This window comes from Barbus barbus (genome assembly GCF_936440315.1).
Source record: "Barbus barbus genome assembly, chromosome: 4".
NCBI lineage: Eukaryota > Metazoa > Chordata > Actinopteri > Cypriniformes > Cyprinidae > Barbus > Barbus barbus.
The window spans coordinates 24906694-24929450 of record NC_136732.1 but is presented as its reverse complement, the minus strand read 5'-3'; the positions used below and the strand labels follow the sequence as shown (position 1 = coordinate 24929450).

Genomic DNA, 22757 nt, shown 5'->3' with positions numbered 1-22757 from the left:
TGTCTATGCAGGGTCAGAAAGCTCTCAGGGTTCATCAAAAATATCTTATTTTGTCTTCTGAAGATAAATGAAGGTCTTGCGGGCTTGGAACGACATGAGGGTGAGTAATTAGTGAAAGAATTTTCATTTTTGGGTGAACTAACCCTTTAAGTCTTGTCTCTTTTCTCCTGTCCTTGAGTCTTTTCTAATTTCTTCTCATCTAGTCCTCTTATGTGGTCTTATCTAGTCTTGTCTCTTATCATCTTGTCTCTTCATCTCTTCTAGTCTCACCTAGTCACCTCCTCTTGCCTCGTCTCTTTTACTTTTGTCTCATCTAGTCTCATTTCCTCTCATGTACTCTTGTCTCTTTTCATCTCTTTTTTTGTCTTTTCTCATCTCATCTCATCTCATCTAGTCTACTTCCTTATCCCCTCTCCTTCATCATTTCCCTGTGGTTGTGGGTATGTCTCACCTTTGTTTCTCCCTATTTCTCCTCCTACAGCAGAAGACCCCCTGGCGCTCCCAACCGGCCCACCATTATCCGCCCTGCCGAGCCCTCCCTGCTAGACTAGACCCATGCGCTGGCCACCATAGGCTGACAGAAAGAGAGAGAGAGAGAGGAAGGGCTGGAGAACTGCACTTAAACATGTGCTCGTGTGTCTACATATACAGCCTGACCAATAGACCTAAATAATCCACTCAAACTGTCCTCTGATCAGCGCTGCTAATCACATCCGTACTTTTAAAGCCCAGAGGTCTAAATTAAGCACATAAATATTCAAATAAAATTATTATTGTTGTTATTATTTTGTTCAAATGTAGAGTGAACTAAAGGGTGTAGTGGCCTCCAACTTTCAGTCATTTCATCACTCAAATAGGTCAGGTGACCACCAGGGGGTATCCTACTCAACTTGTGTAGACAAACCAACATTAGACTCATTATGCCTCCTCTCTGACTAGTGGTTTAATGTGGGATAAGATGTATACAAGCACTGTGCAAGCTAGTTGCTGTTAAACTGTCTTCTTCCGGTTCTTGGGTAACTTAAGGGTGGTTGAAGACTGTTTCTTGTTATAGACACATTTCTTCATGTGTTTTCTTGACTCTCTAACTTGATATGCTGAAATAAGACACCATGACCGTTGTTGTTATTGCTATTTTGATCTGATTTCTTTGTTTTTCCATGTTCAATTGGCCGTTTGTTTGATATCCTTCAAAACGGCACTTAGTATCAAGCGACTGTTAATTATGACTCAATAGCAGCTAACCGAGCAGAGAAATGCAAACATACAAGTTCACAAAAAATTGATGTTGACTCATATTTGGAGTTGATAAGCAACATCCTCTATCTGTTGTGTCGGGAAATTTGGTTCCTGAAAAGCACTTCTAGTTCTTGAGTGATGGGAATTTCTTAGAGGAGGAGGTGCAGTTTGTATGCAAATCTCTGTTTATGCAAATAATAATTTGTGTATATGAATATAATCCTGGAAAGCACGGTAATCACTCGCGACGGGCCGACCCGTCAGAGCTCAGAGCTCAGGTAACATCCGACTCCAAATCTCGTAACAGTTTACGCTAGCTTAGCATTCTGATCATTGTAAATTAAATTAATCTGCAAGGCGCTTTTATTTTCACATTCAGGGATGGTGAGGGTCAGGGGAGGGTTTATGAGCGGGAAAACATCAGGAAGCTACAGGAAGTGGGAATGCACTCAAGCACAGGGTCGCTGAACATGGTACATGTAAGTGTATTTGGGGTCTGGGGGCGTTTGCTTTATGGAACCAGTCCGCTCTTGCCTACAAAGACACAGGGAACTTTCTGAATGCAAAAAACGGTGAACCTTTAACGTAGAGATCATAGTGGATGTGCTAACATGCGTATTTCTAACTTTATTATTTATAACATGGGCATTTGTCTTTGTGTTGATTTGCATTTTTCACAAACTTTTTGCTTCTGATTAGAACAACAGATATTCTTTGCTATCGACAGATTTATGCCCCTTCAGTTGCGTTAACAATGGTTGAACAGAATTCAGAGTGAACGCGTTCCAGCTGGTTTTCTGTTGGATCCTGTCTTGATTGCAGAATCTTTAACATTTGCTTTCATTGATGTGCGTGCAAGGAAATGGGCTGTGACAAATTTTGTTTTCTTGATTAACTTGAGGGTAAGAATAGGGATTTGGTGTAAGCGGGACCGGGTCTTTGATTTTAGCGTCGATTTGTCCGTAAATAATCGAAGGCTTGTGGTCAGACTTGAGATGAAACTTAAAAATTAGCTGTGGATTTCAGGGCTGTATGCTCTTTAATCATTCCTGTGTGTTATGGCTACAGTGATGGCAACCGCTGCTCCTCCTTCAGGCTTCTTCAAGGCTTGAATTAAAATCTTATCCTGTTGTATCTTTTCCGATTTAAAATGACTTCAACATCTGTTAAGAACTGGATGAAGCCCAGATCACTGCAGCCATAACTTTTCCTCTAGTCTTTGGTTATGGTGGCTCGATCCCCATCTCTCCCTCTAATAATTGTGTCCTTTTGTATGGAGTGAGGGACTGAGGACATATTTAGCATCCTTTTTTATGCTTTTGGAATAACAAATCAATGTCAAGTGCCTGTGTAGCAATTAAAATGGACCTGGAGCAAAATGCACAATGAGAATTGGAAGTGAGATGATGATAATAAAAGGTGTTGTGTGTAATAAAGATCTGGTGCTCTGGTGGTCGGTGTTTCCTTGTGTCACGTCTCCTCGCTGTCTGCTTGATTTTCCATGACATGTCTCTCCCAGCATGCATCTCTTGCTCTCGGTGTTCTCATGAAAATAAATCAATTGTAGTTTCACTAATCTGTAACTGCGTCCGAAACCACATGCCCTTCTTTTGAATAAGTACTTACTTTCGCTTCCAGTTATTGCATATTCCAAACTGGTATTTCTTATATTATTTTATAAGGAGTGTGGGTAAGTCTTCTACTGGTTCTAATCGATTTAGGCCTACATATTAAAAATAAAATAAGATTTTCTACATATTAGATGTGATAATGTCTGAAAAAAGCAGAAGCACCTGGGCAATTTAGAGAGTGCATGCTATGACTAAAACATCACAAGAACTTTTTAAAAATATAAGAATACCAGTTTTCCGGAAGTGCCAGCAATACTGCGTTAGCTACCAGGTAAATTTGGTATTTACTGATATATAAACACTCCTGCATTTTTAAGTCAGTTGGGCATCCACTCAGTAACACTCATTGTTCATGGCAGATGTGTTTTTGAAGCGCCTAAGATAGTAACCAATTGAGAATGTGAATGCAATGGCCAACCTGCATTAAAGTTAGCGCATCCACTTAGAACCATTCAAAACTACTTTTTAGTTGCCTTCACGGTATAGTTATCCATTACCGTAATTTCGAGATGACAGCACATGATGTACTCAGACTCCATTCATGCATTTCTGTAGCAACACTATCAGTGCCAAAGTGTTCATGTGTTCGAGGAACTCGTAATTTCCTCCGTGTTATTTTACAAAACAAATTTAGTAAAACATATATGTTCTATAAGAGATATGTTCCAAATATCATAAATGAACAGCTGAATGATCAGATAAACAGTTCACATACATATATAAGCTACATAGAGAGATTCCTTTCCTTGTTAGATTATTCACGGAAACATGACATGGACTTTCAAGCCTTGTTCAGCAAGACAATTTGATATGAATGTGTCCAGCTCCTCTGGATACTCAAACAATCAGAATAGTGTATTGTACAGATGTGCTATTTACAAATTATGCAAGGGAATGTGGATAGATGTATGATGTATTAAATCAAACACATATGTATAATAATTATAAGTATGGATAATTTGGTATTGCACATGTTTTATTGCACAGTGGGGAGAACATTTAACTGTTTGTGAGATAGATATTGTCTGAGGGAAGAAACTGTTCCTGTGTCTGGTCGTTCTGGTGCTCAGAGCTCTGTAGCGTTGACCAGACGGTAACAGTTCAAAGAGGGAGTGTGCTGGATGTGAGGGGTCCAGAGTGATTTTGCCAGCCCTTTTGCTCACTCTGGATAAGTACAGTTCTTGGAGAGTGGGGAGGGTTGTACCAGTGATTCGCTCAGCAGTCCGGACTACTCTCTGTAGTCTTCTGACGTCAGATTTGGTAGCTGAGCTGAACCAGACAGTTATTGAAGTGCAGAGGATGGATTCAATGATGGCGGAGTACAACTGTTTCAGCAAGTTCTGTGGCAGGTTGAACATCCTCAGCTGGCGAAGGAAGTACAACCTCTGCTGGGCCTTTTTCACAATGGAGTCAATGTGAATATCCCACTTCAGGTCCTGAGAGATGAATAAATAGACATCTCTTGCTTCATCCGATTTGACCCCAGGTAGTCTTTAATGGCATTTTGTTGATTTTTACTGTCCATCTGGAGTAAGGCAGGCCCTTTCACCTCCCCACAGAATAACTGACGGTGACTCTGTATCCAGCACAACACTGGGCCAATGTCTCTTACAAACTTCCACTTTATGTCCTCTTGGCACTCCTGTTAAAAATACAGAATACGTGTGTGTTGGTCCACTAAATATTTATCATACTAAATAGCATTTACCTCATCATTTTGCATACAAGAATATTTATGATTTTAAACCACAAAAATCAATCACTACAGTATCTAGAGAAATGTTCCCTCCATACCTTTCTTTACTGTTGAAACAGCAGCAGGAACCCCTCATCCCAGCAGAACAGCTCTGCATCAGGCTTGGACCAAAAATGCGTAGAATGCTGTAAAACATGACAAACAAAGATTGACAATAATTATGTGATCTTTCCATTAATATAGAATAATACAAAGATAATTTGTCACAAACACATAGTTATCCAGCAATTCATAGGACACATGCACATTCACAGTTCTGTCTATGGTCATGTCTCTTTTCTGTATATTTTTTAATTTTTATTACTATTGTTATTCTTAATTATTGTATATTCTCTTCATTAGTGTTCTTTATCACCTTAATTATATGTTGTCTGCACTATGTTTGTACTTTCTGTACTGGTAGCTCATAACACCAAGACAAATTCCTTGTGTGTGCAAACACACTTGGCAATAAAGCTCTTTCTTTCTTCTTCTTTCTGAAATAATGTGGTTGCTCAACCAAGTTACTGTGCAAGGGTACTGTGATCAGTGTATATCATTACAAATATCATATGTATGTGAGTGAGTGATTTTGTGTGTGTGTGTGTGGTGGTAAGTACATATCTGTGAGTCGGTGAGATGAGTGTTATAAAAAAATTGCACATTAACTGAACATGTTGTAAGAATCAGTGCACTAATAATATAGCGCACTGATTTTTTCATGACTGAATTCTAACTGAATGTGCAACTTTTTTTATAATAGCTACATAACACGCTTACCTACTCATATACACACTCTATCCCTCTCACATATGTATTTACGTCTCCCCACACAAATTATATTTTTAATGACACTGTTCACAGAACCTTTGCACGGTATCTTGGTTGAGTCTTACTGGATAACACACAAACATGCATACATATTTATATGTTAGTGATATCTAAGTAATAACGTGCCTGTGTACAGTTGAAAACACATAAGCATGCTGAACTGTTGTTTACACATGCACACATTCAAGTTGTCAACGTTTTAAGTCTTCGTAAAGACCAAAGGTGTTTTTTTTGTTTTACTTACCAACACAGCAAACTTCTTTTTAGCGGTTTGCAAACAATTAGACTTATCTTCTTATCGATGCTTTTTCTGGTTTCAAAATAATAAGAATGTGACGTATTTGGACATAGGCGTGGCTTGTGACGTGGGATGTCCACCGCTGGCTGCAGCTCCGAATGTCACGTGTTCTAATCTCAGAATTTTTAGCATGCACTAATTAATAAATCATGTATTGTTTTAAATAATGTAATGCCAATAGGAATGGAGCACAAGAGCATGTAATGAGCTGATGAGTCACATTTGCAGAGTTGAGGGTCTCAAGAACGGGAATAAGAACCACATGGCTTCATTGCCGCTTCTTCTTCTGTAAAGCTGACCTTTTACATGTGACTCATGAGCACTTTCCTTATAGTGGAAGTAAAAAAAGAGAGTGAGAGAAGTGCTATGTCATCATGGAAGACCACATCTAACGACAAGTGTTGTTTTATTATCAGCATGTGACCTGATGAGTAATGCAAGGCTCACATTTAGCAGCTTTTCTAACAAAATCAGCTGTTTCTACATATTAACTGGTTTCACAACTTTTGATATAGCTATTAATGTACCCCCAACCCCTCTCCACATTTCACACAGCGTACACGGTCATATGAAAACCTCAGTATTCCATAGCTCATCAGAGCCTGTTGAGTTACTGTAAACATACATGTTTCACTCTGTACAGCACGCAAATTAAATTCTCACTACTGATCTGTGCTTTTGGTTGCGGTTGTTGAACAGACGTCCACCTCCCCGACGGCCAGAGAACCAGTGGTGAAGCTGATCCGGTGCTCTGGAGGACGATCACCATACAGCGGAGAACATGATACCTGTTTCCAAAAGATATCAATAGGATATCAAAGGAGCAATCAATTGGATTATAAAAAAGTCAACTTAAATTTCAGATTCAAAGTCTTGTTTGAACGTTATTCTCATCTTGATCTGAAAAGGTGTTGACCTACCTTTTTTCTTTTAGCAGTCTTGGTTCTAGAGGTAGTTTTTCCCATTAGGTTTCTCCATAGATTAAATAAAAATGTTGAACCAAATCAAACCAGCTCAGAATTGCAACATTACAAACTTTGATTTTAAACAAAAAACAGGTATGAAGCACTGCGAATGATGGTGAATCTGAAATAATGTTAAAATGTAATACTACTGACTGGTCATTGATTTTATACATTAAAAACAATACAACTTTTTTGTTTTCCAAACTTTGAAATATTTACAAAGGAATAGAAGAAATAGAGTGCTGCATTGATGACATACTGTATTTTTGTAGGCCAACCCATAAGTTTGCATCACCCTTGTTCCCTTGACAAAAACCAAATAGATTTTTTTTTTCTCATTGGCTTTTGGATTACTGCAGAAAATAAGCTCTTTTGCCAACAAAAGCTGATTCTTACACATTTGATTCATCATGAAACTTGTCACACCTAAACACAATCCCGACACGTAGAAAACTAAATGTAGGCTATAAACCAGGGGTGTCAAACTCAGTTCCTGGAGGGCCGCAGCCCTGCAGAGTTTAGTTCCAACCCTGCTCCAACACACAAACCATGTAGTTTTCAAATAAACCTAAATGACACGATTAGCTGGATCAGGTGTGTTTAATTAGGGTACCATCTAAGCTCTCCGGTCCTTCAGGAACTGAGTTTGACACCCCTGCTATAAACTAACTATACCAGGGTCACATGACTTCACCACCATTAAGCTAGTGAATAAATGAGTTGGCGTGATGACATTTAATGTCCCCAAAAACCATTTAACCACTTGTGTATTTACTTATGTATTTTAAGTCATTGAATAAAACGTGTGAACATGAACTTGTGTTCACCACAGACCTTATTTCAACCAAAAACCCATTAAAAAAAAACCTTCAGTTCGATGGAACTAGGCGGTGTAAAATGCAAAATTATTTCCAGGTTTTGGTCTACAAAAATACATCAGGTAACTACAGGAGGTGCATTCCACTTGACTTTTTGACACCCATTTGCAAACTTTCCTAAACACATCCTCTCAGGGAAATCCATACTGCCATTTTGAAGTGCGTTCCACGAAAGGCCGAGGAAAGTTTATATGTACAGGCTGTTGCCCCAACATGATACACAGTTTACTGTATCAATTCTAAGAAATTCAAATAATCAACAGCTTCGGATGTTCCAATTCAACCAATTGCAAAGTTCCCACCAGTAGTGAGCACTCTTGCGAGCAATAACATATCCGAGTCAACAAGATGGAGGGAAGTTAGCAAGGGAAGAGCATAAGAAAGCATAAGTCGAACGCATCCAGGAAGATAAACATGTCATTTGCAGTTTATAGAAGTGGGTGGCTCCTGCCAGATCAGGATCAGAATATGCAAAAGTTGATTTACAAGTGATGACCTAAGTGCCAAATGTCTACTGAATCAATTATTTAAGATGAATGACCTCTAGGGACTCTTATTTATAGGTAGTTTGTAAAGAATATGGTTGTACATAATTTTTACTAGGCTTGTGGTTTAATGAGAATATTTTTATATTATTGCAGGGTGATGGAAGAATAAAAAAAAAAAAAACACTAACCTACAGATTAACCTGTAGAAAACAAAGATATTAATGGCAACAATCTTGAAAGTATTGTTATGAAACAATGTGATTCTGATTCCCACAGTACAGTAATAACTCAATTCATTGCAGTCAGCAATTGACTTGAAATATAACATCAATAACTCAGATGAGTTTCAAATTCATTTTGCATTTGCTATGCCACATACGACTGAGCTGCATTTGTTCCAAATGAGATGCTAATGTGCTGTATAATAAACCATTCAAAGCAAAACGTTCCCTTGGATTTTTATTTTCCTGCCGTATAAATCCATAAGAAATGTTAATCGCAATGTTATTTATTTCAAAAGTCTTATAAATTATTTTAACCACAGTGTTTTAAAAGTCAAGTGCAAAATTACATTCAAATGTTTCTACAGTACTTCAAGTAAATTTAGTGTTCGGCAGTGTTAGCACTCTACAGAAAACTCATAATTAAAACTCTGAGAAATGGACAATGCCCAAAGACTTCAATTCTAGCATAAACTAGAGGGATTTTTGGACCTGAGAGTTTCCAAATGTCTTCATTTACAGAATCCATTATTCCAGCATACAGTGTTCTGGCATCTTCCCTCCAAGTCATCTCGGCTATGTACAAACTCTGTGTTTGTCACTGAATAATCTGCGTAATGTGTAGATCTGGGTGAGGGCCACGCTGACCATGACCAGCAGACTGACACTGGACCAGAAGGAAACCCGCCACAGGTTATCCTCCAGTAGGTAACGGTCACGAGCCTCGAACGCCCGCAGCGTCGTCTGTAGCTGACGGCTTCGCTCCAGGTTCTTGTGCACAGCGTCCATTGTGTCCTGTGTGGAGAGAAAACATGAGTGAAGCTTTCCACAAAACATTTTGAAACAGATGATCAGTGCCAAAACTAGAGCTTTAAAGGAAAATTTGAACTGCAAATCCTTAACTGTATTCAACCATTTAAAAAAATGTTCTGGAAACAATGTGAAAATACCAGCTTGTTATCTTTTCTTTAACCCTAATAAAGCCTACTGTATAACATTTGGTGTGCAAATTTAAAATGATCAAAATAATCAAAACATAACCTGAAACCTGAAAAACCTATAGTACGCAATCTACAACATGCCAACATGTTGTCTGACTGATATCTTATACTTGTTAGCAAGCAAAAGGCCTTTCAGTGTAATTGTAAAATCATCCACTTTCAGGTTGTGATAATATTTGCTGATTTTTATTTTTTATTTGATTTTTTAGGGGAACTTGAGAATAACTTTTATATTGTGACTGAAGCAGCTTAGTTTTTTTTTTGGGGGGGGGGGGGGGGGGGGGGGGGGATCATGGTAAAATTTGGGGGGGGGGAACTCGATTTGATCATAAAATAACACATTTAAAGCATTGATATCATTTAACTAAGACATTTTATTAGGAGATACAGATTGACGACTAGGCCTAATATTTTATGTAACTGGTTTCTTATGTTGTTAAAAAGCTCTCATTGATTTACATTACAAGCTATCAAAAAGCCATCTTTTTGGCCAAATAAATATTAGCAACTGGACCAAATTACATATTGTTGCTTAGTTTGAGCTCCATATTCTCCTATATCATATTATATGAGCCATAAAGGTTTGGTATATCAAATAATACTAATTTTTTTTCTACTGTTAAAAAAAGATTTTGCTGACTATTTCATATGTCGGGTCCTACAGAGTTAAGAAACCTTATAGCACCAATATAATGTACAGTTTGTTTACTACACAAGCATATCTGTAATTTTATGTACAGTATGTGGGATAAAAATGGTATCAGAACTTTTTTGAACTTAAAAAAATGTTTTCAAAAAGCAGCTGTGCTTGCTGGGTTCTAGAACTTGATTTGATATTTATAATGCACATGATCCACATCCTACAATAATAAGAACTGTAAACTGGGCAGATGAATGAAGTGTTGTGATTTGTGTACCCTGATATCCTCTAGTTTGTACTCCAGCGAGTCCTCCGGTTCAGCCAGAGCAGCCCAATCTTCATCATCATCCTCCTCTGATCCATCCACAATCACCTCCACGTACACCATCTTCTCTGAAACACGGCTGAAGCTGTTGTCAAAGCAAATCCTGTAGTCGCCCTCCTCAGTGGGGTCCACCCTGACAACAAACCCCCAACACATACAAAGCAAAATTATAAATATAAGTTTATAAAGTCATGACTTTAAGAAATATGATGAAATATTACATAAAAAAAAAGAAAATCCATACAATAGAAGTCCATACAATAGAAATCAATGGTCAATTAAACTGTAACAAATAGGCCTATTTTTCGAAATATCTTTTGTTTTCATATTCAAACCTATGGAAGTTTATTTCCAAACTAAAACAGAATAAAAATGAGAATTGCAATTTTTTTTATTACAATCCTCACAATTATGGGTTAATAATACCTCACAATTAAGTTTTTTTTTTTTTTCTCAGAACTGCAAGTTTTTATCTTGCAATTGTAAGTTGACATCCCAAAGCAATTTTCTCATATTGTAATTTTGACTTAACTTGGAATTGTGACTTTACATCTCTCATTTCTGAGAAAAAAGTCAGAATTGCAAGACAAATTCAGAATCCATAGAAACAAATTCAAAAGAGCGAAATATCAAAATTTAGAGAAACAATTTGTGAAAAAATATCAGAAAAAAAGTCTAAATTATGACATGTAAACTCAGAATTCAGAGAAAGTCAAAATTGTGAGACTTCCGAGAACTTCCAAGAAAGAGAGCTTCACAAGGAGTGGACTGAAGCCACCATGCTCAGACGTCTTCAGGTTCACTTCTGAACCAAAGACAACGTCAGAAGCGTCTTACCTGGGCTGTGGAGAAAAAGAACTGGACTGTTGCTCAGTGGTCCAAAGTCCTCTTTTCAGATGAAAGTAAATTTTGCATTTAATTTGGAAATAAAGGTCCCAGAGTCTGGAGGAAGAGCGGAGAGGCACAGAATCCATGTTGCTTGAAGTCCAGAGTGAAGTTTCCTCAGTCAGTGATGATTTGGGCTGCCATGTCATCTGCTGGTGTTGGTCCACTGTGTTTTCTGAAGTCCACAGTCAACGCAGCCATCTACCAGGAAATTTTAGAGCACTTCATGCTTCCTTCTGCTGACAAGCTTTATGGAGATGCTGATTTCATTTTCCAGCAGGACTTGGCACCTTCCCTCACTGCCAAAGGTACCAAAAGCTGGTTCAATGGCCATGGTGTTACTGTGCCTGATTGGCCAGCAAACTCGCCTGACCTGAACCCCATAGAGAATCTGGGGTATTGTCATGAGGGAGTCTTTTTCATGATATTCTAATTTTTTAGATGTACCTGTACATTTTAGTCTGGGATTAGGCCTAAGCCTTATTTGTGAAACTGGAGGTTACTCTGTGGTTGAAATAAGCTTACAGTAAAGTAAATAAGACAGTAATAACAGAACTTACATTTCTGAGTGAACTAACCCTTAAAGTACGCTTTTAAATCCATTACTTTTCATTTGACTACCTGGTAACGCAAACAATTATGTAAACAGGCAACTGTTTTCTGTAAATTCAGTTGTGGTCACTGTAAGCCCTGCAGCAGCAAACAGCATGCAATTTTGCAGTGGAGGACATGCATATACTGTGGGTTATAACAGTCCAAAACTATGTGTAAATGTTTCAGCTTCATGCACTATGGGATGTGAAGCTTACGTGTGTATGCCATCTGATTTTCTGAAGTCGGAGACCAATCTGTATCCGTGCGGGGAGATCAGAGTGAAGCCGACGTCCAGCCCTGAGCCTGCAATGACCTGCAGAAACACACATGGGTTAATGGCAGGGTGGTTGATAAATGAAACAGCATTCACAGCCCACGTTTTAGTTCTGTAACGTGACATGCATCCAGGTGCAACAGGATAATTAATGAAGACAAAAATGCACATATATAAATTCAAAATTCAAATTAGAGGCCTCCTATCTTCCACAGACTGATAAAGCAGCCCATTGAGGAGTCAGTGTGCTGTTACTAGAGATAAAGTGTGGCAAACAGTAGCCATGTAGCACTAGACACCGTGATCCTTCCAGCAGATGGAATGAGCTTTGGGCCGGGTCAGCTGTCCCGCAGCTGTGCCTGTTTTTATCGTAAAGCGGGATGGCTCCACAAACGCACCCCAGACCTGTGGCACAGTGAATCTTCTGAGAAAGGTCACAACACAGGGTTGGACTAGAATAACTAAAAGACAGTAGCTTCTGTGAGTAAACAGGACTGAATGAGGATTGCTCAAGTCCTTATTTAATTGACTTCAATGTCAGTCATCCCACCAGAGCAGTAGAAAAGAACCACAACCATAAAACTAAACCATACACACTTTGTTCATATTATATTAGTATGTGATCACAGGAGACTTATGACTTCATAAGTACAGTCATGCATATAAATGCACTTTGACCAAAACATGCACCTGCGAAAGGAAATGTCCTGCTACTTCCTGGTCATTACAGTAATGCAGTAGTTAATAAAAACCTTACTGATAAATTATATTTAAACAAAAACTATGATAAAGCAAAAGTTACACACAAGCAACTAGACTGTTTTTACAAGTAACTTCTCAAATTTGCTGACTGCTGTGGCCTCTCAATTCATTTCAAACAGGTTATCATTTTAAGTCATTTAAATTAAATAACTGAAATACTTTAAATATTTTATTGACCTGGTACTCCACTTCCATGCTGCTGTTCTTAGTGGCTGTTTGGAAGAAGCACTCGGTTGCTCCGGGAGGTAAAAGGAAAGTGAACTCGGCGTCATTATTCTGTCCGAATGCGAATCCCAAATCCACGCTGAGCGTCAGAAAGAGCAGCAAACACACTGCGAGACGCGTCTCTTTACACCGCTCCATTACTTTGCTCTTCATCAACACACTAGAGCAGCTGTTTCAAACAGCCCGTCTGCACTGCGAGCGGCGCGATAAACGCTAGGACGCTATCATTGCCTTCTACACTGACTGCAAGAGCATTGTTTGGACTCTGGTGAACTTGCGGTGATAAACAGCCGCGCTTGAAGTTTGATAGCTTCGTTGATAATGAACGTGTAGTTTTCCCGCGTCGCGTAAAACGCGCAAAAAGGCTCGAGGATTTGCCCACTAGGTTCCGACGTCAAGATTCAACGCGCGTCTTTGTCATTTTATGGAAACATTGCATGTTCTATCAAAATGTTTTTATAGGTTCCGTGTAATTTGTATCGTACTCTATGAGATGCTTGTAGAAGTAGCTAATTCTGGCCAAACAATGTTGCATTGTGATGTCAAGTCATCATTTAAGTAAATACTGTAGTTCTGTTAATGGCAAAAACCCTTGCAGAATTAATGCAGTGTAACCATGATAGAACCAGTAGAATGTTCTTTATGGGTAAAATGTGGTTGTCACATAGAACATCTCTGCAATGTTTTGAAAAATATTTATGGTTATAAAACTAACAAACTTACGAAGAACCTTTCAACAAGTGGCTAAACTGAAATGTTGCAATTTTTATTTAGTTTCATCTATCATGATCAACAATTACCCCAGGAACTAATTTCGATGATTAAACATATCCTGATATTATATGCCATGCTTGCTTGGCTTTGGAGTCAATTGTCAAGTTTGTCAAAAACGCCGGACTTAAGAAAGGGATAGTTCACAGAAAAATTGAAATTTTGCTATCATTTACTTATGTCGTTCCTCACTTATAGGACTTTTGTTCAACTTTGAAACACAAATGAAGATATTTTCTCATAATTTAGGTCCATCCTTTGAAAGGCCACACAGCCCAAATGTTCATTTTTCTGTAGAGACACAAACACTTTATATGATGACTAGATTAAATTTGATCATCAAAGTGTTAAGAACCAGTAAGTGTTGTTCTTGCGTGTCAAGTAAGAACGTTGAGCTGACATTCAAATTTTAATTATTTAAGGTTTTTAAGGGTTAACTTTTATTTAAATATACATTATCTATGAATCTATAACATAAGTCCATGGTAAGACCCTGCTAGATAAATGTGTGTAAATACTACTGTAGTCTTTCAAGGCCTTGACACATTGAACAGATGGTCAGCCATCATTTAGCGTCTGTCAGCTCAGGTTTTGCTGTGTGTTCTGCACCGTCAGTAGTTGTTTAAATTGGTGTCAGGCAGTCGGCAACATCATTTAAGTGAGGCATTCTACAACGTCAATAGCTGGAGGATGGAGGACAGAAATGTCTGGACCTCACCTTCGGTCCATCAATAGTTTTTTTCATGTTGATAGAGTTAGTTGGTGGAGTAAGTATATGAAACCTGTGTTTACACAGCATTTTAAAAAGGAAAGGTAAAGAAAGGAAGTAGCATGTGGCCAAGTATGGTGTGTCTCTTACTCTGAATTTGTGCTCTGCATTTAACCCATCCAAGTACACAGCAGTGAGGAGTGAACAAACACATGCACCGTGAACACACACCCAGAGCAGCGAGCAGCCATTTTTGCTGTGGTGCCTGGGGAGCAGTTGGGGGTTCGGTGCCTTGCTCAAGGGTCTCACCTTGAGATGGAAGAGAGCACTGGTCACTCACTCCCCCCACCGACAATCCCTGCCAGTATACCGAGACTCGAACCTGCAAAATTTGGGGTTACAAAGTATCTCTCTAACCATTAGGCCACAAATATGTCAGTGTTTCGTATGGCATGCATTCTGCCAATCAACCAATCAACTTCCTGCAGTGCAAACATGCCAAAAAGAGGGTACTTGTAGTTATAGGAACCAATAGTCATAGGAACTATGAAAAAAATAAATAAATACCTAAAGCGACTAAAGCAAGCAAACAAACAAGTCAAAGTGCACACATATAATGATTTTAGTGATACATCTTCAGCTCACCTGCAGTAATATGCAAATATTTTAATAAGGACATGGAAATTTGTAATGAAGAAACTGAAAACCATTTGAAATGCTAAAGAAGCGATGATGTTTATGGTTTGTATAGCTGTAGTCCTAGTTTCACGTTTCCCTCTGTGAATGACAAATACAGACTACTGCCCCCTATTGGTATGGAGAGTTATTTCTTCCCACGCAGGCGCAGAATGTACATGCTAGTTGACCTTTGCATTTAGTCTTTGACGTGTGTTCAAGTGCAACTTTTTGGCCCAGACGCAGGTGACAACACAGTCAGCTTTCATCACCACGAGTTCTTTGATATTGGTTTCACGTGTCACAAGCTAAGGCATTAAGTCAAAAGTACACACAGACTGAATGAGTATTCTGAATGTGAGATAGTTTGCTTGCTCTCAGTCTGCTTGCATTTTTTGTCAGCTGAACTATACTTGTGGTTATTGTTCTAAATATAAGGATAAAAAAGGCTACATCAGCCTGCATAGACTGTACCACTACTCTGTATTTTATTGCTCCAAAATTAACTTTCTGTCTTTTTCCGACAGTAAAGTTACTTAAAACTTTATTACAGCTAAAATTACTTCAAAAAGTGTGCGAGAGTGTGTGTATGTTGTGTAGAGTAGAGGAAGCTGTGGCTGACAGCTGATGCACAGGAAAGAGCAAGGTGTGAACAGGTGGGCCTGTTGCATGGTCATGAACATGCATTTATCCGCTTGCCTTGTGTAGGCATTTGTGTTTTCCACGTCTTTTCTGATTCCCATTTATGTAGATTCCACTTCCAACCTACTCGAATGGAATATGTCACGTTCTAAAAGATCTGACTTTTATCACTGATAACTTTTTTTCTCATTTTGAAAAACTAGATTTAAATGTTGCACTTATTTCGTCCAACATTACTAAGACGTGCAGATTTTACTTTACCTGTCATTTGAAATTTTGAGAGATTTTGAGAGTGGTCTGACTTTTTTTTCAAGCCCCACTGGAGAAGCTTTCTCACACCGTCCGCCCACCTGCAGGCTTTATGAGTGATGGTTATCTTTCACACTGACTGTGGGTCTCGCTCTCACTGCGTTGCAGGGGGTCTTCTTGCACCTCTCTGGATGTGCAGTTGTCATCTCTGAAGTGGCCAGAGACTGTGTGTGAGCACATGGCTCCAGGTAAAGTTTCGTATCCTTCAGTATTCGTGGTGGACAGTAAAATGAAGCCCCCACCGCTGCCCCCCAAGCCGGGCCGTAGACAGCAGAAAGATGTGATCCAGACTCTACTGGTGATCCTGGTGTGTGTGGCTATATGTGGCATGGCCGTGGAGGCCTGTTTCATCTACCATCTGTTCACATCAAAAGAAACCTCTGTAAGTACTACTTGGTCCAACTTTCTGAAGCATCGCTGTCTTGTGTACTTTCATTCAGCGTCATTCTTTCACTCACACTATCAGTTCATCTAATCTCAGTTCATCTTTTGTTCATCAGTTCTTTTTAGTTCATTGCCGTTTTTTGATAATTTTCTTTGTTTTTCTGTCTTCTGTTTCTCTTTTATAGGAAGAATATAGATTGTTATTTGGTTGTTGACCTCATCGTGGTTTATCACTTTTAGCTATCTGAATCAATAAGATACAAATGATATAGAACTACAATTGAGCTATAACTGTGTAAATATATATTTCTTTCTATTCATTAAAGAATGCTACATTTTTTAATAACTTTTTACAAAAATAAGCAGCAACTTTTTTCAATGTTGACAATAATGAAAAATGTTTCTTAAGCAGCAAATCAGCATATTAGTGATTTCTGAGGGTCATGTGACACTGAAGACTGGAGTAATGATGCTGAAAATTCAGCTTTGCATCACAGGAATAAATTTAATTTAAAAACAATATTCAAATAGAAAACATTTATTTTACATTTCAAGAATATTACTGTTTTTATTGTATTTTAATCAAATAAATGCAGCTTAGAAAGCATAAGCGAATAATTATTTAAATAATTAATAAAAAATAATACATTTATATACACACGCATAGACATATGCAGTCATTATGGGAAGTAAACATCCTCCAAATAGTATTTACATTAAGATGTTTCCGTCAGGCTCCTCCCTTTACATGAAATTTGCAGAAATGTAGCTGGACAGCTGGTGCTCAAACCACATGGCGTGCTGTGGTTACCTGACCTAGACCCAGACCTAACAAATACAGCTATGAGAAAATGGGTCTTAACCGACCTGCAACAGGTTTATCTGATATAGCAGTGTCACACAGATTAAGCTATCTGGGGGAAACACGACTGAATGCCAAGTCTTATTTAAAATACAAATAGTCATACTAATGTTTTTATTATTTATTTTATTACATTTACATTGCTTTGCATATTAGGAGTGTAGCTTGATAATTTTACATTACTGTTTTTCATATTTTTACTGTACACACGCAACCGAGCGAACATAATGGTTGCTCTTAATAATTTCCTCGCTTGCTTTGACACAATCTGTATTGTGTAAAGCACTATATAAATAAAGGTGACTTGACTTCTCCTGAAGTAGTGACAGATATTTTCTTCTGTATTGTGACGTACACCTAAATTAAACGGATTATTGGAAAAGAAAAAAGGGCGGGGACTTGGTTCTGTGAGTCGGTGGTTTGTTGGATGTTAGACGTGGCACTCAAGGCTGATGAATGCAAGCTTAATTAATTAATTAATTAATATAAATGTAGAGGTGATTCTTATTAAATTATATTATTTTATATTAACTAAAGTGCAGGCATTTGCCACAATTAATGCAACAGCAGCTCATGATACATTATTGTAATATCTCTGAGGTGGTAAACCTCAAAAGGTTTTTTGCAGACTCGTTGCGTTTGAACAATCAATATGAAAGATTCATAAATGTAAGATTCTTCTTTTTAATCTTCCGCAGACACCTCCAGATGAACCACAGATTGGCATGAGAAAAAAAGGTAAAGATCACTCTACTAGTCTGAACTGCCACAAGTTTACTTTGATGCATTGCATCTTTATTCTAGGTAAACATGGCATATGAAAAATATTAGATCTTGCACTTACAAACCTATGATAGTTTATTTATTTATTTTTGGATTATCACAGAGAAAGAGCATGCTGTAACCCCCAAACAAAAACCGCTTGGAGAAATGAAGCCATCAAAACCAATGGCACAACTGACAAGTAAGTTTACAGCTGATTTATTGATTTTTAGGTTTAGTTTATTTGTCATCAATGACTAGAAATCCAATGTCAATTCACTGTTGATATTTTCTAAGTCAGCAGAACTGAATTAACACAAATAGAAGTATGGGAATTATTCAGTCACCAAAAGTCTGCATGTATGCTGAACAACTCTTTTACTTTGCTATTCACTGTATTTTAATGACAAAATTTATACATGAGATCATGAAAGAGCAAATTCATTCAAGTGTGTCGAAACATTTGAGAGCTAATGTATATGATGCTCTTGCTGTCCTCTCCTTTAGCTGGTCGGGAACCTGTTAATGGAGTCGTGCTGTGGCATGACAATCATCAATCCATTCTTCATCATGTCAAACACAAGGCAAATGAGGGCAAACTCATCATAGAGAAAGAAGGATATTATTCCGTCTACTCTAAAATTAACTTCAAGGAGGACAACTTCATATTCAGCCACTCTGTACTCTGGGTAACACATCGATACGTAGGAAATGAGATTACACTTCTTCAGTCCACTAGGTTACATCCTAAACTAGCGAGGTTGAGAACCTTAGACAACAGCTACCTAAGCGGGGTGTTTCATCTGTACAAAGGTGATGCTGTGTTTGTCAGGGTGAAAAATTGTACACTTGTGTTGTCCAATGCTGCCGAGAACTACTTTGGTTTGTTCATGGTTTAGATGGATTCAGGAGGCAGACTGTTACCATATGACTAATGTGTGAGTTGGATAAGGTCACAGCTAGATCTGATGGAAGACTAATCTATTAATAATCACTATAATTTTTCTTTAAAACTGTACCTTTCAAGTAATTTTTCTAACTGAAAACAAGTTAGACACTTGAATCAGAAGAAATCAAACTTTTCTTGATTTTGATATATCTAGTCACTCTATAGTCTACTAGTATATATATATATACACACAGGTCCTTTTCAAAAAATTAGCATATTGTGATAAAGTTCATTATTTTCTGTAATGTACTGATAAACATTAGACTTTCATATATTTTAGATTCATTACAACACAACTGAAGTAGTTCAAGCCTTTTATTGTTTTAATATTGATGATTTTGGCATACAGCTCATGAAAACCCAAAATTCCGATCTCAAAAAATTAGCATATTTCATCCGACCAATAAAAGAAAAGTGTTTTTAATACAAAAAAGAAAAAAAGTCAACCTTCAAATAATTATGTTCAGTTATGCACTCAATACTTGGTCGGGAATCCTTTTGCAGAAATGACTGCTTCAATGCGGCGTGGCATGGAGGCAATCAGCCTGTGGCACTGCTGAGGTGTTATGGAGGCCCAGGATGCTTCGATAGCGGCCTTAAGCTCATCCAGAGTGTTGGGTCTTGCGTCTCTCAACTTTCTCTTCACAATATCCCACAGATTCTCTATGTCGTGGTCGTGCTGAAAAATGAAATCTTCATCTCCATAAAGCTTTTCAGCAGATGGAAGCATGAAGTGCTCCAAAATCTCCTGATAGCTAGCTGCATTGACCCTGCCCTTGATAAAACACAGTGGACCAACACCAGCATCACTGACTGTGGGTACTTGACACTGGACTTCAGGCATTTTGGCATTTCCCTCTCCCCAGTCTTACTCCAGACTCTGGCACCTTGATTTCCGAATGACATGCAAAATTTGCTTTCATCCGAAAAAAGTACTTTGGACCACTGAGCAACAGTCCAGTGCTGCTTCTCTGTAGCCCAGGTCAGGCGCTTCTGCCGCTGTTTCTGGTTCAAAAGTGGCTTGACCTGGGGAATGCAGCACCTGTAGCCCATTTCCTGCACACACCTGTACACGGTGGCTCTGGATGTTTCTACTCCAGACTCAGTCCACTGCTTCCGCAGGTCCCCCAAGGTCTGGAATTGGTCCTTCTCCACAATCTTCCTCAGGGTCCGGTCACCTCTTCTCGTTGTGCTGCGTTTTCTGCCACACTTTTTCCTTCCCACAGACTTCCCACTGAGGTGCCTTGATACAGCACTCTGGGAACAGCCTATTCGTTCAGAAATTTCTTTCTGTGTCTTACCCTCTTGCTTGAGGGTGTCAATGATGGCCTTCTGGACAGCAGTCAGGTCGGCAGTCTTACCCATGATTGCGGTTTTGAGTAATGAACCAGGCTGGGAGTTTTTAAAAGCCTCAGGAATCTTTTGCAGGTGTTTAGAGTTAATTAGTTGATTCAGATGATTAGGTTAATAGCTCGTTTAGAGAACCTTTTCATGATATGCTAATTTTTTGAGATAGGAATTTTGGGTTTTCATGAGCTGTATGACAAAATCATCAATATTAAAACAATAAAAGGCTTGAACTACTTCAGTTGTGTTGTAATGAATCTAAAATATATGAAAGTCTAATGTTTATCAGTACATTACAGAAAATAATGAACTTTATCACAATATGCTAATTTTTTGAAAAGGACCTGTATATACCTTGTAATGTTTCTGCCTGTGTGTAGCACCTGCGACTCTGTTGATCTATTGCAATAACTTTTACAAGAAAAAACATTTTCAGTGTTACTTGTTGTTTCTTTGTGAGTTATTTGTGAAACCAGTTTTTAAGTGAAAACTATATAGTATCCTTGATCATTTTAATTTGATCTTTACAGTTTGTGCGGCATATTTAGCATAATTTCTTTTGTGAGCAACAGGTGTCTGAATTAATAATAATTTTTCTGGGAGATGAACATGAATGTTTCATTGCGCCTTTAATTTGCTCAAAATATATAACATAATACTGCTGCAATATATTGCAACTCCTTTTGTATGTTGCTTAAACATTTATTATCATTCTTATATTTAATTCAATTATATGTAGTTTTTGAAGATATTTCTCACACACAGTGGGGACCAAAAGTCTGAGACAAAAGTGATTTATTTTTTTATTTTTTTATTAAATGGAAGCACTGTGAGAGTTGAAGTGTGTAATTTTGTAATGATTATAATAAACACTTGCTCAGTTTGTTTGAACATCTTGATACAGCAACATTGACTCCCACTCAAATATGTTATTGCAAAATAAAAGCACAAAAATGCAATACAATACAGACTGTGTTTCAGACTTTTGGACCCCTATATATATATATTTCACATTAGGTATGGGAGTACATGTATCTGGATCTGCACACGGGCAGTCATTTATTTGACTGATCATTAACTTTTTGCATCAGCAGCATAAAACTTTATTCCAGGTATTTTAAATGAATGTTTACTGTCTATTTTGAATACATTTCCTACTCAAAACAAAGTTAAGACCTCAGTCTGCTCATCATTATGTACTGTTATATAATGTGCATTGTGTAAATTAGTCACTTGCATGCAGATGCACAATGCTGTGGTTTGACCTTTTCCTGCTCGTCCACTACAGTGGTACTTAAATCTTGCTTTATGTGCATTTTTTAAATTCATAATGAAAATGTTTTTCTGACTCAACTTATCCTTTGATCTCCTCGGTGCGGAGAGACTTGAGTCATATGTCTTTTGAGATGCAACCTGTTCGCATCTGTCAGATGACATCAGCGTGCCACAACAACAAACATTTCAAGAACTTAAGTGGAATGAGTTTGGAGAAACGCTCGGTTGTGCACACAGCCGCGTTTATCGTTTGAATCAGGGCCTGTTTTATTTGATCTTATTCTAAGAAGCTTTTCTTTGTGAACGCCCACGCTGCTGTGTATTCTTAGCAGAGCTAGTAAACTGCAGAGGAAACGGGGGTGGGGGATGCTACCCATGTACACAGGTACGAGTTTGGCTGACTCAGATCTGTCTGTCTGAAGACGGAAGCTTCTCCAACGAGCTTGATGGAAGATTCCAACCAACACAGCAGCACATATGCCATATCACAATTTGGACATAGTGAATTGGTTGGCCTAAACTTTCATGACATTATCGCTTTCAGAAAAGAGTTTGGTGGTTTTGCAAAGTCAGATGATATTTGATGTTGCGATGTCAGAAACTGCTTTGAGTGGACTGATTCTGAATAGGAAGGTTTTCTTGCATGTGTGTTTGTACATCCATAGAGTTTTCTTGTGTTGGTGTGTGCATATGTGTTGTGTATAGTTCCTTTGTGGGTGTATATGATCCAGTGTACGTGCACATTAGCATATTTAGCCTTTCTTCTGTTTTGGTAGGGTGAAACCGAAAGTTATTTGACTGGATTTTCCTGCCCTTTCAATTTCCACTATATAGTATCTGTAAAAGATATGTGATTTGCTTTACAGAGACTGAAGATTAAAATCAGAAGTGTTGCTAATTTCAAAGATGGTGTAAAAAGCTTTTTGCAAATTAAAAATAAAGCACAATGATTACTCAAATTCAAATTGCATATCAAGTTACTGATCTTATTCACCATACAAAAAAACAAATAAGACTCTTAAGGGAATAGGTAATCTCAGTCACTATTTGCTCCACAATCATCATTGTAAAAGAAGACTT

General features: G+C 38.0%; 3 protein-coding genes across 11 annotated transcripts in view; 2 read left to right on the top strand and 1 right to left on the bottom strand.

Annotated features, from left to right (window-relative positions):
* Positions 1 to 8500, top strand: part of dnm2a (dynamin 2a) — a 54770-nt gene extending 46270 nt beyond the window's left edge. For 5 of the 9 annotated variants that reach the window (XM_079415280.1, XM_079415288.1, XM_079415279.1 and 2 more), the window contains one exon: positions 482 to 2691. In XM_079415280.1, the coding sequence (XP_079271406.1) occupies positions 482 to 551 (70 nt within the window). In that variant the 3' untranslated portion in view covers positions 552 to 2691. Of the gene's footprint in view, positions 1 to 481; positions 2693 to 6433 lie in introns of those variants that run through there. The other 4 variants (XM_079415285.1, XM_079415283.1, XM_079415284.1 and 1 more) reach the window with 4 other exon arrangements.
* Positions 8501 to 8507: 7 nt separating this feature from the next.
* Positions 8508 to 13337, bottom strand: tmed1a (transmembrane p24 trafficking protein 1a). Its single transcript, XM_079415278.1, has 4 exons — positions 12945 to 13337; positions 11947 to 12044; positions 10205 to 10385; positions 8508 to 9081 (listed from the first exon to the last, which is right to left on the bottom strand). The coding sequence occupies exons 1-4, from the start codon at positions 13143 to 13145 to the stop codon at positions 8863 to 8865; spliced, it is 699 nt and encodes a 232-aa protein (XP_079271404.1). The 5' UTR covers positions 13146 to 13337; the 3' UTR covers positions 8508 to 8862.
* Positions 13338 to 16178: 2841 nt separating this feature from the next.
* Positions 16179 to 21006, top strand: LOC306860651 (tumor necrosis factor ligand superfamily member 6-like). Its single transcript, XM_079402461.1, has 4 exons — positions 16179 to 16480; positions 18043 to 18082; positions 18231 to 18308; positions 18614 to 21006. The coding sequence occupies exons 1-4, from the start codon at positions 16277 to 16279 to the stop codon at positions 19003 to 19005; spliced, it is 714 nt and encodes a 237-aa protein (XP_079258587.1). The 5' UTR covers positions 16179 to 16276; the 3' UTR covers positions 19006 to 21006.
* The last annotated feature ends 1751 nt before the right edge of the window (positions 21007 to 22757 follow it).

Excerpts from the sequence above, each read along its gene's own strand:
- tmed1a (XM_079415278.1), bottom strand. The coding sequence starts at position 13,145 with ATGAAGAGCAAAGTAATGGAGCGGTGTAAAGAGACGCGTCTCGCAGTG. Across the intron at positions 12,045-12,944 it reads GCATGGAAGTGGAGTACCAG|GTCATTGCAGGCTCAGGGCT; the intron begins GTCAATAAAATA and ends GTGTTTCTGCAG. Across the intron at positions 9,082-10,204 it reads ACAAACTAGAGGATATCAGG|GACACAATGGACGCTGTGCA; the intron begins GTACACAAATCA and ends CTCTCCACACAG.
- LOC306860651 (XM_079402461.1), top strand. The coding sequence starts at position 16,277 with ATGGCTCCAGGTAAAGTTTCGTATCCTTCAGTATTCGTGGTGGACAGT. Across the intron at positions 16,481-18,042 it reads TCACATCAAAAGAAACCTCT|ACACCTCCAGATGAACCACA; the intron begins GTAAGTACTACT and ends AATCTTCCGCAG. Across the intron at positions 18,083-18,230 it reads GATTGGCATGAGAAAAAAAG|AGAAAGAGCATGCTGTAACC; the intron begins GTAAAGATCACT and ends GGATTATCACAG.